The following is a 17,918-nucleotide window of genomic DNA, read 5'->3' on the forward strand; positions in this document are numbered from 1 at the left end:
GGCGCGTCCCACTCCGCGTCCCCATCCCGCGTCCCCGCTTCAGCGGGTCGAACGGCGCGGCGCTTCCGCGCGCCGCGGGGTCGCCGGCCCTCCCTCTGCCGGTCGGCGTCGGCGGTGGTCGGCGGTGGCCCGCATCAGTGGCTTAATTTACTGAGTCTCACATCTCACCAATATTTTCTTACCGACTGTTGTTGTAGAAAGAGAAAAGGAGAAGATTGTTGTAGATTAATTTATGCTAGTTATTTCTTCTTTTCATGTTAAAGTTATCTATGTTAGTGAGTCTCTTGGTGAGGTATGAAAACATTTTAGAAATGGATTTTATTTGGATTTCATTAGTGGTTCTGTAAGTATGTTTATTGAAGTTTTAAATTATTAATTACTTTCGTTAATATATCAATTGTAATATGATTGGATGTTTTATATGAATTTCAAATGTGAGAAATTGCATTTCATGTGTTGATAAAGGAAAAAAAATGTGATGGTATGTATGTTCACTCTACAGTACTGTGGTGTTACATAGCGTAACATATATTTCTAAAAATTAATCTTTTATAAATGTAGAGCTGTGAAAATAAAGAGTAAAAGTAGTCATAGTCAAATATACCTGATTATGAATCAATGGCGAGCCAACATACTAAAGAATAACGCGTAAGCCATAAAATTTTAAGAAGGAAAAGAGAAACATAAAGAGTGGACAGTTTCCCACTGAGATTAATCTTTGTGTGAAATTTATATCCAACTGCGTGACTTGTGTTAAGCTCATGTTCGGGAATGAACTTTATATTCAACATATACTTATAGAAGCAGAGGCCAATTTGGTTCTGTTTTTAAGAAAAATTATATCATGTACTTAAACTAACAGAGAGCGGGAAACAGTAGGAATAGAACTTGATATTTTGGGCTCATACCAACTATTAACATTCTAATTTTAAAGTTTAAGCTTTTGATGGTTTCCTGGAAATTTTAATTGAAATGAAACTTAAATATCCTAATTGTTCGCCTCTACGTAAGATGTAGACTACAGCATCGGTTGTTTCAATAACTTGTTTTCATGTTTGTTTGAAAGGATCATTACATTCCATTGGAATTCTTCTGTTGACATTAGATTTATCTATTTGTTTATGTTGACCCTAATATTAGTGTCGGATCGAGTCGACCGCGTAAGGAGGGTTTCAAAAGCGAAAGAGCTCGAAATCGCGCAAAAACTCACCCGACGCGTGTCGACCGAAATCCTAAAATCGCCGAGATGACATCCGTTCGCGAAACGGACAGCGCCGATGCGTCCGGAGCAACAGAAACAGCTAAGATTGACACCTATATTGGTAGGGGTCGCCGGTGGATGAAAAATTAAATTTTGGGCGTGCGAATCGAGATGACGACTTGTGCGAGCGACGACGCGACGACCAACTTGATGCAATATTAAAATTTTATTTTTTTATTTTTGTGCAATATAATTAAAAAAATTTTTAGAAAGAGGGAGAAAGAGAGATTTTAAATAAAAGAGAATTTTTCTTTAAATAAAAAAAAACCCAAAAATACCCAAAATGCCCCTAACTTAAACTCTTAAACCCTCATAATCCTCCCAACCGAACCCCCTCCTCATTTTCACGATCATTTTTACGATCATTTTCACGCTCCAAGCTGCCCCTCATGCCTCTCTCACGACTCCAAGGCCGACCTTCCTCTCTTCTCCTCCTCCAAGCAAAGGTAATCTCTCATTCTTTTTCTTCTTCTACTTCTTCTTCCTCCTCCATTCTCCATTCTCTCCCTTCTTCTTCTTCCTTCCCTCTTCTTCTCCTTCTCCATTTTTCTTTCTACTTCATCTTCCCTCCATGTTTCCTTTCATTTTCTTCCATTTTCCTCTTCCCCTCTCTTCTCCTCCCTCTCCTTTATCTTCTTCTTCCTCCTCCAACCTCTCTTTCTCAAAACCTACACCAAACCCTAACCCTAATTCTTCATATCTCCACATCCACTCACCAAACCACTCACATCCCTTCACAAAAAATGTTCCTACACATATCCTACGCCCACCCAATAAAAAAAAAATCCACCATCCCTCACTTTCTCTCTCTAGCCTAGAGAGAAAATTTTCTCTCTCTAGAATGAGAGTGAAATCTCTTCATGAATGGCTCTATCTCCACCCCAAGCATCTCTCCTCTCCACCACACCTCCAAATTTCTTTCCTAGAGAGAAAAAAATTACACTCTCTTTCTCTCTCCAAAATTGAGAAGGGAGGGGTTTTCTCTCACTAAACCTCTCATTCCACTTCTTTACACCTCCTAAACCTTCTTTATACAAATTCCCTTCAAACTCCCTCTTTCCCTCTCTTTCTCTCTAGAAAGAGAGCTCCCTTCTCTCTTTCTCTCTCCAAAAATTAGAGAAAGAGAGATTTTCTCTCTCTAACCTCACCCCCCCAATCTCCTACATACCCTAAGCCTCTTCCATAAAAAAACTCGTCAAACTCCCTCTTTCCCTCTCTTTCTCTCTCTAGAAAGAGAGCTCCCTTCTCTCTTTCTCTCTCCAAAAATTAGAGAAAGAGAGATTTTCTTTCTCTAACCTCACCCCCCTAATCTCCTACACACCCTAAGCCTCTTCCATAAAAAAACCTATCAAATCCTCTCTTTCCCTCTCTTTCTCTCTCTAGAAAAAGAGCTCTCTTCCCCTTTTTCTCTCTCTAGCTGTTGTTTTAAATAAAAAAAGATTTGATTAATTAAATTGCACAGATATTTAAAAAAAAAAAATTAATTATGCATCGCAGGTTTCTCACCGTCGCCGTCTTCCGTCGTTGCAGCCTCGATTAGTGCACTCCCAAGGTAAAAAGCCCGACACTAGTATTTTACATTTCTATGCATGAAATAAGTACTCGTGACCGATTTTTTTAGCAGGCGAGGAAATTTAAGTACCCGTGACGCTCTGAGCGAGCGGGGAAATTCGTATGTATGAAACGTAAGTATCCGTGACCGATTTTTTTAGCGGGCGGGAAAATTTGTTATTTGTAGAAAAAATGTTTAATTAAGTATCCGTCACTGCTTTTAGGCGGGAAAAATGCTATACTTTAAATGTGCTCAAAGACCCCTTGTCCGCTTTTGTTAGCGAGCGGGGATTGGAACTGCGGCCACGGTGTCACCTGGCACTTACCGTAACTGCCTTTCTTGGCAGGTGGGAAGGCATTACACACTCCGATGCAGCCCCCTATGCAGGGACGACGTCGGAGTGCTGCCAAAATTTTCAGCAAAACTTATAACTTAGAAAATTAAAAAAAAAGAGTTAAAATCCACTTAAAAGTTTTAAGTTAAAAAAATAAAATATATGACACCCTAGGCTCCCGACACTGGAAAATAAATATAAAAGAAATATAAATCAAAGTGAAATGCAACATACAGTGAGTTTTCAAGGGAATTAGTTGTTCGCCAATAGGTAGGAATCAAGCCCCTTCCTCCTAACTCTTGTCTTGCACACCTAGGTCCCTCACCAAAAGCTCCTTACAAAAACGGGATGGCAAGAAATGAGTTGAAACCAGGTTCTATCTATAACATTGAGTTTGAATTATTCGCGGGCCCCACTAGCCTAGGATCCCATTGCTATAAGACAGCGAAGGTACACCTGTGGGCCCCACTAGCCTAGGATCCTTTGCTAAAGGACAGAGAAGGTACATCTGCGGGCCCCATCTACTTAGGATCCTAAGATGCCATTTCGAGGCTGTAGCATTGGATTCCTAGAGTATTCACTAGCTGGTGAAATACGAATGTAAATACGAAAGTAAATACGAGTTTAAATACAAGTGAATACGGCTCGTAATTATCTTAAAAAAATGGAGGGGGGGTAAAAGTAAAAGTAAAAGTAAAAAAATTTACCTTTTCTACGAGATGCTTTTGTGATCATCATAAACAAGTAGGAATCCTCGCACATCCCCGGTAATTTTTTGATTGAACCTCTTGTGATAAAAAAATGCTATCACATTGCAAATCACGGGTGCTCTAACTAGCATGCGCGTCAGCTGTTAAAGTTAGGCGGCTCGTACAGCCCGTGAACATATGTCTTCAAAAAGAAACAAAGTAGCGCACTCTTATGTGTCACGGGTTGTACGACCCCTAATTAAAGTAGGCAAACCACTACTAGAAAGTTTGTCACCTACGAGAAAAAGCAGGAGATTTGTTAGTGCACTACAATGCCCCTACAGAAAATAACAAGTAATGCACGACAGTCTACCTGTACAAAGCAGCAAACAATTCAATCCATAAGCTGCTACATTCCGCCACCGGATCTACAACATTTATGCATGCAGACAGAAGGCGTTTACAACCTACAACTCATCGCCACCAGATCCGCAATACTCGTACTAGCGGACAGAAGGCGTGTACAAGCTCTCAAGTGAAAAGTTGTGTGCATTATAATGACAATTACCTACACAACTATAATTATTTCAAAATACCCCCGCACAAGTACACCGTAGCTTGTATACACTTAGGTACACAAAAGGGTATGTCAAATCAATGAAATTCTAAAACACCCGCATGGGCCCCGGCGAGCGTGTTATTGGTACACATATGACGCCTAGGGATGCTGCGCGGGTCAACAAGTGAATTCAAGTCCGAATTCGATCCTTCTATACGGATCAATAGAAGTCGATAGGGTTCAGACCATCAAACAAATATACCTGATTGTGGGGACCGTTGTATTTATTTTAATACATTCATATTAGCCTTCAAGGCTTATAATCAATAGAATTCACTAACAAAGTCATGAAGCCTATGAAACCTGATCCCCTATCGGCAAGCTGATATGGTCGACAAGGTTTAGTCAATGAATGACCCCACACCCCGATGATGGCCGTGTTAAATGTGAATCTCAACCGGAGGGGTTAATCTCTTAGATATTTCAAAATGTCCTAAAGTTTCTACAAAATCCAAATTTCACAAAAATTCAAAAAAATCATTAAGCTCTAAGATATTTAAAAATTGAAACAAATCATTTATCGCTTAAAGAAAAATCCATCCACCCTCTGCAACAGTTTGTCGGGATGGACAAATCAAAATTTACTTCAGCTCACAAAGAGCTAAATGCCTAGTCGAAAATATCACTAGGTTCCATTCTCAAACAATCTCCTGCTAGTAAGGACGTGATACGTGTCCTCTAACCGGCAGTTTTGCCGCCAAATGGCACTGCAGGTAAACGGTTATGACCCGGGGCCCTGTGAACCGAGCGGTTTTGCTGCCAAATGGCACCACGAAATACCGGTTATGGTCAGCGCCGTTACGTTCCTTAATGGTATCAAATCCTTGAGATATGAATCAATAGGATATGATTGATAGGGCACAAAGCCCTCTGTTAGCTGAGGTGGATTTAAATTTGTCCCCTTAGGCAAATACCCATCCCAGGTCTACAAGGTCCCCTTGGACGAAGCAACCCATGGCTGCCGACAAGGATCTTTCTGTCAGGTTGAGTCGACTACCTCCTCTGACTAAGTAGACCAGGGACCACAATGGCCCGGGACGACGGAACCATGGGATCTTGATCGGGTCCATCATCCATTCCCCCACCATCCTCTTTAAGTGAAAGATGGTGAAATTTCAAATTTTAAATATCAAACCTTCAAATTCTCAATCCTTTCAAAATCTTCAAATTCCTAAATCCAAATCCATGCTGCTACTATATGCCAGATAACACATATTTATTATGTATCTGATTGATGACTAGCCTTAATTGAAAGTTCTCTCTCGTTATCGGTAGGCGTAATTAATTATAGGGGCTTGCGCCTATAGGAAACCAGAACTCAGATCATAAAGTCCTCGCAAAATGAGGGCGAAATCTCTGGGTAGTGTCTTATCTACAAACTCATCTGCCTTCCAAAATTTACCCCGGAACTTAATTCCGTTAAAACTCCCTCGCCGAATAAAAAGAAGAGATGGCGGAGGCCGGGGCCGAATTTTCGGAGCCCACAGTTTCCTTCCTGTGCAGCATGAGGACAAAGCTATAGTTATTCCAGTTTCTCATTGCATTTTGGATGCTTTAATGAAAAATATCATTTTCTGTTGAATATGAATGACCCACGGAAGGTTTACTTGAATGTTGGTAGGAAAAAAGTTTCTTAACTGGACGACAACTTTTACTTTAGTTTGTTTGTGCTGAGTGTTGAATGTCATATGTTTGAACTCAACTCCCGTAAGTTATGAAATCTTTGAGAATGCCTTTGCATACCTTAACACCTTTTGGAGATCTCTCTCCACTAACATCTTTACGTCAGAGCTACTTCTATTATGTTATTATATTCTTTCTATTTCCTTGACTAGATATGCTATCATTATGGAACTGGGTCTTAAATTGGGTTTCTTTTGGTTTGATATCACATTATCAAGGCTTATAATTGCGCTGTTGAGTATGGAGGCATTTCTTTGTGAAAGGATGCTTATATCTTGAAGGTATTCCTCACTATCAAAAAATTATATATTCAAAATAAATATAATACAAAATATGTTAATATCATAACATATTAATATATTAAATATATTAAAAAATGTCATATTAACATTCTAACATAGTCACAAGTGTGTATATATATATATAAACATATAGTAAGTAATAAATTGCACAAAGTAGAGTTGTAATGCAAACATCAACTGATTACAGTAATATAAAATATCAAATAAAAGTAACATAATATATTAAATCAAAGTAAGACATCAAACAAGTTTCTCTCTTTCACTCTTATTGTCCATGACAATCCAGTCAAGAATATAACAAGTAATCAAAAGTTCCCATCACTCTTATCACTCAAGAGGCTCTTATTAGAGTCATCATCATAATAAATAGTTTTCTCCATTGCCTCAACTTCAATTGAGTTCGAGTTCTCCCATTTATCCCACTTTTTCTTCATTCTCAGTCATGTTCCTCTTCCATAATTAATAATAATCAATAATGAATTGAGAACAATTGTTAAAGTAACTTCAAATAATTAAATTTCTATGGATACCTGTTTTTATTTCTTATTGTTGTTGGCTTGTGTTATATGTATTTTCCTTATTTTTATCTCCATCTAACAAATCAATATTCAATACTTCATGTTGAAATTTTGTTAATGTGATCTCATTATCATCATCTACAAATCATTTATCATCTTATGACATATCATCACATTGTAGTGATCATTGTCCTTTCCAAACCTTTTTTTTTTCAAATTTCTATCATTTAGTCTTTTTTTATACATTATGTACACCAAATAGTTCATCTCTAAAGTCATTAGACAATTTTCTCTTTTCATGTGAACTTGATTATATGTGCACCAGTTATGCTCATATCCAGATGACGAGCATATAAGTTCCAATACCTTAACAACAAGATGTAGCTCTGGAGCATCATCATCAAATCGGATCAACCATTCAATTAAATTTGAAAAAAATATGTAGTGAGAACTTATAAATTTAGCATTTTGGAGGGTCATTCTTTATTTCAATCAAGACATTAAATTTTAAAATGATTTGGAAAACATTTTGCAATTGTATTTTTTTCTTGTTGTAGTCCAAAAAAACTTTTATTCCTAAATGATAGAAGTTGCATATCAATAGGTGTCCTCTTATTTGAGTCAGCAGTTAACCTATACATAAAATGATATAATCCCAACATTATCTCAGAATTTGTTGACTATTTTCTAGAGTATTGAAATTGAGAATTAAGATAATATCTAGCAGCATGCAAATGGTGATGGAGAACTTCTCATCAATGACGTCCCAAATCTCCCTATAATTAGCCACATCTCCTCTTAAGTATCAAGTCCTTGGCCTCATCCATTACATTGTAAATGAAGTTCATAGTAGGCTTTTTTTATGGATCCACCATCCAAAAAACTTGAACCCATTGCCTTGTTATTATTGCATATGTGATACTCAACCAGAATTTCTCATTTAGAATAATCTCTCTAAGTTCTTTCTCCTGAGTTTTCTTAGCCAAGCATAATTAAGTTATTGACTGGAAGTAAACATAACCTTCAAATGCTGCTTAACTTCCAACATGCTATGTAGCGTCAAATAAGTTATAACAAATCTATTTGTAGTTGGGTATAGGAGTTCTTTTCTAGTAATTTTTCTTGTCAAAGCCAATATCCAATAATGCTTGTAGATGAATTTTCTTACCTTGTTGACTTTGGTCAAGGCATTTCTATGCTGTGGCAAGTCACCAAGCTTTTTTGAACGAGATCTATGTAGTGTGCAACCTATGGTGTCCAATATAGATGTTTTCTCTTCTCCATCAATTCAATCTCGGTTGTCGTAGAAGCAGTAGCATTTTTTTCACAACTTCGAGCATCAAATTCTCTCTAGTCTCATATATCACACCATTAAACATTCCAAAAATTTACTATACATCCTTTTTATATATGATCAGATGCTTTTATAGATTTTAAGAAAAAAGTTCCATCGGAATTATTTATTTAAATGTTAATCAAAATTCTATTCTTAATGTCAGATTAGTTATTAGACATGTTTGTCAGTCAAGTCTGACTCCGAGTCTTTTAATTTTCTTAATATTTTTCTCTACATTGCTCAACACCTCCTTAAAAACCCAATTTCTCAGGTCATAAATGGACGACGATTTCAAGCTTCAATTATAAGACCTTCTGAAATTGATCATATTGAAGTAAAAAAGGAAGATTATTGTATTAAATAAAATGACATTTTTATAGAAAAACCTCCCAAAATTCATACAAACACATCTACATGCTTCTTTAGCATTCTTTGAAGACATCTTCTAAGTTGCAAATGCCCTTTCTTCATTATCTTGCCATCTTTCAAATTTACCATGTAGTGATCTATAGGACCCTTGCGGCTCTACTTGGCAGTGGTGGCAAAGGTGATGAGAAGTCCTTGTCACTGTGCTCACTCCCATAGTAAGATCTGATATCAACTCTATCATCAAATTTTCGTTGCACTGTATGATTTGATATCGTTGATTTGTTCATATATGGTTAGATCTCTAGCATACGGTACAATATTTTTGAGCAATCAGAGAGATGTTCCTTCATCGTTGTAACATCCCTTTAAACATATTTTGTTGTTTCCCTAACGTCTACTTGAACACTACATCTCCATGTTGGATCACTTCTATGATCTGTTGTGGATTTCTTTTTTACTTATAACTATTTCTTTGAAATACTAGAATGAAAATTTTGATTCAAACAAAATTGAAAACATTCAAATATTCAATGAAATAAAATCCTAACTAAACCATGCAAATAAACAATTTTTTTGTGAGGAAAAAAAAAATTAGGGCTTAGTGATTGTCATTGGTTGGAAAGAAAGTTTGATGGAGGAAGTGGAGATTCTTGTGGAAGAAGAGAACTTGGCTAGGAAGAGGAGAGGATGGCTGCGGTGATGACGACGTTGGAGATTGCCGACAGTAGATTCGAAGGAGTGGAGGAAGGATGGGGCAGTTGGTTTCCCATGATCATGCGTGTGTGGGTGAGGGTTAGTAAGGGTGGGTTAATAGTAATTTTTATTTAAAATTAATTATTTTTAAAAGAAAAACCCTAACTCTTGAGTGGCGGATGCCCCTCATAAAATGAGGCTATGTGGCCTCACTAAATATGAGGCATACGCCTTACTTGAAATCCATGAGACATGCACCTCATAGCATTTTTGGTTTGAAGTATGCTGAGGCGAGCCTATTATTACTCAATATTAAACAATGCATATTATAAGCTGACATTATCTGTTCAAATAGTTTTAGTTTGATCTGATGCTGTCTTTCAATTGCAGGATGCCATGGAGTATGCAGAATGTGAAGCTACCGTGAAAGATTTTCTGCCATTCATGGAAGCAATGCGAAAGAGAGGTATTGAGGATATGGATCTTGTGATGGTAGATGCATGGTAAGCGGGCTTGTCGGTTTTACTTTCATATTCTTTTCAGAGTATTAGTGAATTTATTCAGTATAAAAATGGTTTAACCAAAGCACCAGGCTCCCCTTAACTGTGGGCTCTGGTGAGGGTTGTTGTGTGAAGTCAATTTTAGCACTTCGGTTGTTTCCATCCTTCCAAACCTGTCTGTTGGTTCTCCTATGGAGCACCTACGAATGGATTTGTGTGCCCTCTATATTTTTAATACGGATTAGCTTAATGCAGGTGTGTCGGTTACTATGGCAATGCTGACGCTCCCAATCGCAGACTCGCTAAACCCTTGATCTTTTGTAGAACTGAGAGCGATTGCCCCATGGAAAATGGTTATGCTCGTCCTGTTGAAGGCATCCATGTGCTTGTCGATATTCAGAATATGGTTGTTATTGAATTCGAGGATAGAAGGCTGGTCCCTCTACCTCCAGCTGATCCACTAAGAAACTACACTCCAGGTGAAACAAGAGGAGGTGTTGACAGAAGTGATGTAAAACCTCTGCACATTCTTCAGCCAGAAAGCCCAAGTTTTCGTGTTGATGGTCATTTTGTTCAATGGCAGAAGGTACGTGTACCACAAAGTGTTTGCATTTGGTTTACTTTTCATTTGAGCCAATTCTACTGTTTTGTAATGCACTTAAGCTGTAAAAGTTTTTCTCATTTAGTTGCACTGAATACGTTAGTAAGCATGCGTGTTCTTCTATCAAGCAGTGGAACTTCCGAATTGGTTTTACCCCTAGGGAGGGTTTGGTAATTCATTCAGTTGCTTATGTTGATGATAGCCGTGGGCGTAGACCTGTAGCCCATAGGTTGAGTTTTGTTGAAATGGTTGTTCCATATGGAGATCCAAATGAGCCTCACTACCGCAAAAATGCATTTGATGCTGGTGAGGACGGTTTGGGAAAGAATGCACATTCTCTAAAAAAGGTAAACTACTAACCTCCTCCTTTTTGTTTCTAAAATTCCTTTTTCCAATATGCTTTCGTCTATTTTCTCCCTGTACTTTTGGTTTATAGGGTTGTGATTGTTTGGGTTACATCAAATACTTCGATGCACATTTTACAAATTATACAGGGGGAGTTGAGACAATTGAAAATTGTGTTTGCTTGCATGAAGAGGACCATGGGATTTTATGGAAGCATCAGGATTGGAGGACTGGCCTTGCGGAAGTACGGCGTTCAAGAAGGCTTTCTGTGTCATTTATATGTACTGTGGCTAACTACGAGTATGGATTTTTCTGGCATTTCTATCAGGTATCATACTTTAAAATAACTATAGATTCAACATTTTTCATCTATTACAGTCAGGCATTACCTTTTGGTGTTCAACTTTTGCTAGGTTATGTTAATTAGACATTGGCAAAATACACATTTCTTGCATCTGTTATGATATTTTAGTATATTAGGTATAAATTACGTGGTTGTGCCAACAGTAATTAAAACTGCCATACATTTCGAGCTTGTTTGGTTGATGTATTTGCACATCAAAAAGCTTTTTGTGCTGGTTCAAAGTTAAATGTATGAGTTATTCTACTTAATTTCTTTCAAATTATCTTAGGCAGCAGTACTTTTGCAGGGGTTTGTTTTGCATGCTTTTTAAATCTAGCAAGCAGAACCGCACATTAGAATAAGCATGCTTGCAATGAAATTTAATTGCTTAAAAGGAAGTTGCTAACTCGTAGTTTTTAAATGAAACTTTTTCTGTAATAGTAAATATAATTTGGTTGATGATCTTGGATTTAAACCTTTGTATATGCTAATAATATAAATGCTTCATTTTTTTTCCTGCAAATGAATATATTGGATGTTTAGTAACTAACATGCTACTTTACTTTATGAGCTTCTTGGTGTTGACAAGTATAATTAAACCTGATTATGCCATTGATTTAACATGATTGACTCCAATGTCCAGCCATTCATGTATTCCTTCCATAACTATGAAAGTCTCTGCAGGACTGTTTGGTCAATTTTTAAGCATGGAATACAATCAAACCGGGATGGGGTTTGGTTCTTTTTATATGGTGATTGAGTTACTCTCCTTGATAATTCATTCCTTATTTGATTAGTTTTGTTTTGCATCATTAGTCTGTGGTCATCATGCAGATCAATAAAGCTGCATTGTTGTTTTAATTCACAGAGCTTTACCTTATTTTTATAAGCCAATTTTTTTTTACCTTTGAATAATTTTAATCTTACATGTTGGGTATGCATTAACCCCAATGTTGACGATCTAAAATCACTTGGACGCAACTAAAAGAGATCCGACCAACAAAACAAGCAAGTGATTGGGAGTTTTGGAAATAAAAGTAGGGTGATTTGGATCTTGATAGGAGTAAAGAAGATATTGTTCCTGTTGACGAATATTTTCATATCGAGCTGACCCCGATCAAGTTGATTCGAGCCCGATTGGGTTCGATCACACTAGATCAATTTGATCGAATGTTGTCAAAGCAAAATTTGGTCCTAATTTGTTGAAATTAAATTGAAATATCATCAAATTAATTTTAATTTAATTAAATTCAATCCAATTTAATTTAATTAAAATCAAATCAATTCGAATCGAACCCATTCGAGCTTCGTTGAACCAAATTCGACGTAATTCGGCGTCGATTTGAGCCCAATTTCACAAAATTGGCTCGATCTGACCAATTTCGACTCAAATCGACCTTGATCGATTCAAATTGGGTCCAATTCGGACCCAATTTTAGCCCAATTTATCAAGTCCTAAATCAATTCAAATCCGAAATCAAGATTTGGATTGAACGGCTTAGATTTCCTCTAGGATTCCGCTCTGTTATTGCGTCCTCCCACCTGACGTAGAGATGCGTCCTCCCAGAGCTAAAATCGCGCTAAAAAACGAGAAATGCCAAGCAAATACCGAGCAATACCAAACAATAACGAGGAATATCATCATGTGAAGATCAATACCGAGCTATACCGAGCTATACCGAGCAATACCGAGCAATACAAAAAAATACATAGTTTTTCCTAGAGAAAACTCGGTATGTGCTCGATATTGCTCGGTATAGCTCGGTATAACTTCATATTGGTCTTCACATGATGATATTCCTCTTTATTACCAAATAATATCTAGCAATACCGAGCAAAAACCGAGTTTTTTTCCGTTTGGAGGACGCATCTCTACGTCAGGTGGGAGGACACAATAAAAATTCGTAGAAGAGAGTGGGAGACGAAGGGGAGCCTTACTTGTGCTGTCTGTCTCGACCCAAAGAGAAAAAGAACGAGAGAGAGAATGAGAGGAGTTTCAAGCGGAGCCCCTGTCCGCGTCGAAGCCTCCATTCGCGCGACCTTTGCCCCTTCCGCGATCCCCTGGATGTGCGGCTACCTCGGTCGACCTGTCGTGGTGTTCGGTCGAACCTCTTATAAGCTCCGCCTCCCTTAGTCGCCGAACCACTTGAAGCCATCGGTCTCTAGGTCGGAGATCACGTCCGAACCGAAGACCCCGACTTCATCCAGGTCGGGATTTGTGCTTCTTCCTTCTTCAACTCCGGTGAGTTCGTAGTGGTCGAATAAGCTGTTGGAAGCTTCCAAACAGCAAGGGAATGCTTTGAAACTTTTCAAACAGCAGTTTGGAGCCTTCAAAACGCCTTGGACAGCGGCGGCGACGTCCGAAGCATCTTGGACAGCAGTCTTCCTCCCTTGGAGCGGCTTGGACAATGATTTCGGAGCTTGGATTAGAGTGCTAGGACAACCCGGGAGAGGTAAAATACTAAAACTTAGGAAAAGCCCTAAGGCCCCCTAGCCATTGATGTTCAGTTGACATCTCCAAGCCTAGGTCATTAGAAAACTTCAATTTTTGCTCACCCTAAATCGCTTATTGGCTGTCCTCTTCGCAAAACAGTGAAAACTTGGTGGTTTTCATTTGTTGGTTCTCATGTGAGAGTCCGGAGAGGATGTTAACGCATGTAGGGGTGTTGGATTGGTATTCAACATCTCTCAAATGCATTTTTGTGCATCATATTGAGCTTAATACTTTCACCTATTTTCAAACCCTAGGGTATGTTGTTAGTCATAGCCAAATTGAAGGTGTAGCTCGCATAGCCTCCCAAATTCCATCTTGCATACATATTCTTACTCAACACTAGTGTCATGACAAATAGACATGATTTAGGAGTTTGGTGAAGCTTGTGGAGTTTATCATAAGCCTTGCAATATATCCAAAATATTTTTGATGACTTGTTGTAGGATGTGATGTGAATCTCAAAGGTTCATTTTGAAAATTCTAGGGCATGTGTGTTTGATCAAGCTCACTTTTGGGTATGTTGTATAGCTTGTGATAAAAATGTTTATGGCTAATTATTTTTGTTATGCAAATTTTCCAATGTTTAGAAGCTTATCCCCTTGCTTTTAATGGATCAAAAGATGTCAAAAATGATTTGATCCCTTAAAGGCTTCAAATACATGTTTCCTACTATGTCATGATTCAAGCCATATGCCATATACTTTTTGCTTAGATTAATGAGTCTATTAATTTGTAAAATTTTTTCTAAATGTGCTCATTTAATTCTAAGTATTGGTAAAATTCATTTGGAGTATTTCATGGACCCCAAAGGCCCATGATCATTGCCCCATCACACGAAGGGATTATTGAAGCTCATTTTTCTCTAATTTGCAAGATAATATGACTAGATACAAGTTCTAAAATTTCTAAATTTTATTAGGTTTGATTTAGGGAAAACCTCTTTCATGTAGCCCTTTTGATAATGCTATAGGTCTTCCAAATTCAAGTTGTAGGACCAATCCCTCCTACCCAAATCATAGACCACATCACTTAGGCATCCTGGCCTATAAAGACTAGATTGTAAGACCCACCATATGGGCCACTTAGCTTATAAGGCTAGCATAATACCTAAAATTTTGTCCAAAAGGTAAACATACAAATTTCCCTATATTCTCTCACATATAGAAAGTATCAAAAATATTTTCATCAAATTTGATATTGAATTTCGAGTAATTGTGGTATCAATATATCTTAAATGTCTATATATATGTATCTTTTAAATAACTGTTTAGTATTATAGTTAATATTATAGTTAATGAATAACAGTTAATTGACAACAATTTATTAATTGTTACTGTAGTCTCCACTAATCTTGACATGCATGGGCTAGATGGAGATCAAACAGCTAGAATGTTAGTGGAATTGTAGTGGAGAATGCACTATCTTATAATAATATTATATATTACGGTAAAACACTAGTAGACCTATAAGTCCCCTTCATTCCTTTCATTGCCCATCACCTGGAATTGAAGCAGCGGGCAAGTAAGCTGAGTAATAGTAGAGGATTCGGTTGTTGGAAGGGGGAGAAACCAAGTGCTGAATCTGCGAATAATGTAGGAGAAGCTGCAGTTCAGGAATGCATAAATTGTGGATTTCTGTCACTCTTTTTGAATTCTGAATGTGGAAATCAGTAAGGATAATGAAGGAAAAGCTAAATGCTTGTAAGGGTATTGTTGTTTGCTGAAAGTAAGTAATAGTTACTGTTGTGATTTGCTGAAATAAAGGGGTTGCCGAAATTGGTTTGCTGAATTCATTAGAGAAACAGAAGTAAGTAAAGGTGTTGTGTTGAATGAGGAAGTTCAGTGAAGGTTGTTTATTAAAGGAAAAGAAGGAAGGGTCTAGGAGAATCAAGTCCAAGGTGAGATACCCAAACAAGGTTATAAGAATTAGTAAATATTTTATTATTCCACTTCATCTTGATTATGTTTATGACCACATGTATTTTAATTTATTTTAGTTATTTTGTATGGATATGGTCGTATATGTATGAAATTGTTACTGCTGTGATTTGCTGAAATAAAGGGGTTGCCGAAATTGGTTTGCTGAATTCATTAGAGAAACAGAAGTAAGTGAAGGTGTTGTGTTGAATGAGGAAGTTCAGTGAAGGTTGTTTATTAAAGGAAAAGAAGGAAGGGTCTAGGAAAATCAAGTCCTAACAAGGTGAGATACCCAAACAAGGTTATAAGAATTAGTAAATGTTTTATTATTGCACTTCATCTTGATTATGTTTATGACCACATGTATTTTAATTTATTTTAGTTATTTTGTATGGATATGGTCGTATATGTATGAAATTGTTTATGTAAAGGGTAATCTTTAGCAATGTTAATGATTTCGTAAGAATAAAAGGGTAAACATTCATAAACTAGTGAATGAGCAAAAAAGGCAACTAAAGCGCAGCTAAAGTGCACCTAAAGTACAGCTAAAGGGCAGCTAAAGGGCACTTAAAGGGCAACCAAAGGGCAGCTAAAGCGCAACTATGTCATCAAAAGCATATGTCATTAGGGCTAAAAAGGATGACTATATGAAAAATGAAATAAGTTATATATGGGGGATAGGCCAGCACAAGTAAAGGTGAAAAACCTGATGAGGTATGCCTACACTCTTAATTCTAGAAGTTGAGAAATTTGACTCAACCTGGAATGAGAGAACAGCTTCCATTCTAAAAAGTTGGGAAGTTAGACCCAACCTTGAATTGGAAAGTTGAAATGGTGCAAAATCTTATAACCATTATATAACTTATTTAAAGATGTGGAATAGTTTTGACAAGATAAATAATACTGCTAGGCACTTTCAGGCTCAATATGACATTTCAATATGTGTTTAACTATGTTATCATTGTCAAGCATTTCTTATTTGTTTATTATTAGTTCATATATATTGCTGGTGTATTTCATTGGGCAATAGCTCATTAGCAGTGGTTGTACTGCATGTAAGGGAAAGGAGCCCGTAGGACACTAGGCTAGAAAGAGGTGACCGTTTGTTTTTGGTGTAAATATGTTTTGGGGTACAAAGAGGTCTTAGAGGAGATATGAATAATAGCTGTATAAACCTTTTGATATGTAAGTAAAGTTCAAAAGTTTTAGTAGAGCTTTGTAATTGTTTTAATTATGTTGATGTTCAACAAGTAATATTACATGCTTCCTATTATTAAGTGTGGAGTTGATATGTTGAAATCCTTCTCTATTGTACTCCAATTTGCATGTTAGAGATTGAGCCGAACTAGGGTGTGAAAGCTAGGTCATAAGACCCATCATCAGACAGCTTTTAAGTAAAGTTATAAAACCCACAATTTAGGAAAATTGTTAAATAAATAACAATGATCCTAAATCCCAAACAATAAAATTTAAACCTATAAACATCTTAATATAAATGATTTAGTTGTAAGACTAACTTTCAGGTAACTTCATAAGGGAATTTATAAGACTTGCCCCAAATCCAAACAAAAATCCCCGAGCCTCCTTGCTGTAGAGTTAGGTTGTAAGACCCATCTTTGAACAACTCATAAATAGAGTAGTAAACCCCATTCCAAATCAAATACCTGGGCTACTTTTTTTGAAAGTCGTAAGTCCCAACCTAAATTTAAATCTCTGGGCTACTTTCTATGAAAGCCGTAAGTCCTAATCTAAATCTAAATACCTAAGCTAATTTCTATGAAAGTTATAAGTCCCAACCTAAATTTAAATCCTCGGGATACTTTCTACGTGTCACGACCCGACCCGAGACGGATCCCGCCCCGCACCGGGCCGCGACCAGCTTAACGAACTAACCAGGATCTGGCTTTGGAATTTGCTTACTGAACTGAATCTACCAAATATTATACAAAACAGACCAGAGCTACTAAAAATATCAAATGCAGCGGAACAAATCATCTATATTTTTCTTTCTTTTCCTCAAAACAATCATCTACAAATACAGTACATGGCTGACAGAAAAATAAAGCAGAAAGAGCCATGACTGTACAAAAATCAAAAAATACAAAAGTACCTATCACAGATTGGATTCTGAACTCTAGTCCAAGACCTCCTTCCCTTTCCCAGAACCTGAAAACCACCAGAAAGCAAGAGTGAGCTCAACAGCTCAGCAAGACGACAAACCTCCAATCAAAATTCTCAGAATCCAAAACCAAATACATCAGACAAATCCGTACAGAAATCATAACAGAATCGGGCAGATATCAAATCGGACAGATCAGAACGGAACAGATCAAACATATCAGATCAACAGAATCAGAATCATA

At 37.2% G+C, this 17,918-nt stretch overlaps 1 protein-coding gene across 3 annotated transcripts in view; it reads left to right on the plus strand.

The window, feature by feature from the left end:
- The window catches only part of LOC110094009 (copper methylamine oxidase), a 124,412-nt gene that overhangs the window by 16,699 nt on the left and 89,795 nt on the right, over positions 1–17,918 (plus strand). For all 3 annotated transcript variants that reach the window (XM_028699378.1, XM_028699379.1, XM_028699377.1), the window contains exons 4-7: positions 9,747–9,859; positions 10,112–10,442; positions 10,589–10,804; positions 10,894–11,130. In XM_028699378.1, the coding sequence (XP_028555211.1) occupies positions 9,747–9,859; positions 10,112–10,442; positions 10,589–10,804; positions 10,894–11,130 (897 nt within the window). The remainder of the gene's footprint in view (positions 1–9,746; positions 9,860–10,111; positions 10,443–10,588; positions 10,805–10,893; positions 11,131–17,918) is intronic.

The sequence above is a fragment of the Dendrobium catenatum genome, unplaced genomic scaffold (genome assembly GCF_001605985.2).
Source record: "Dendrobium catenatum unplaced genomic scaffold, ASM160598v2 fragScaff_scaffold_1267, whole genome shotgun sequence".
NCBI lineage: Eukaryota > Viridiplantae > Streptophyta > Magnoliopsida > Asparagales > Orchidaceae > Dendrobium > Dendrobium catenatum.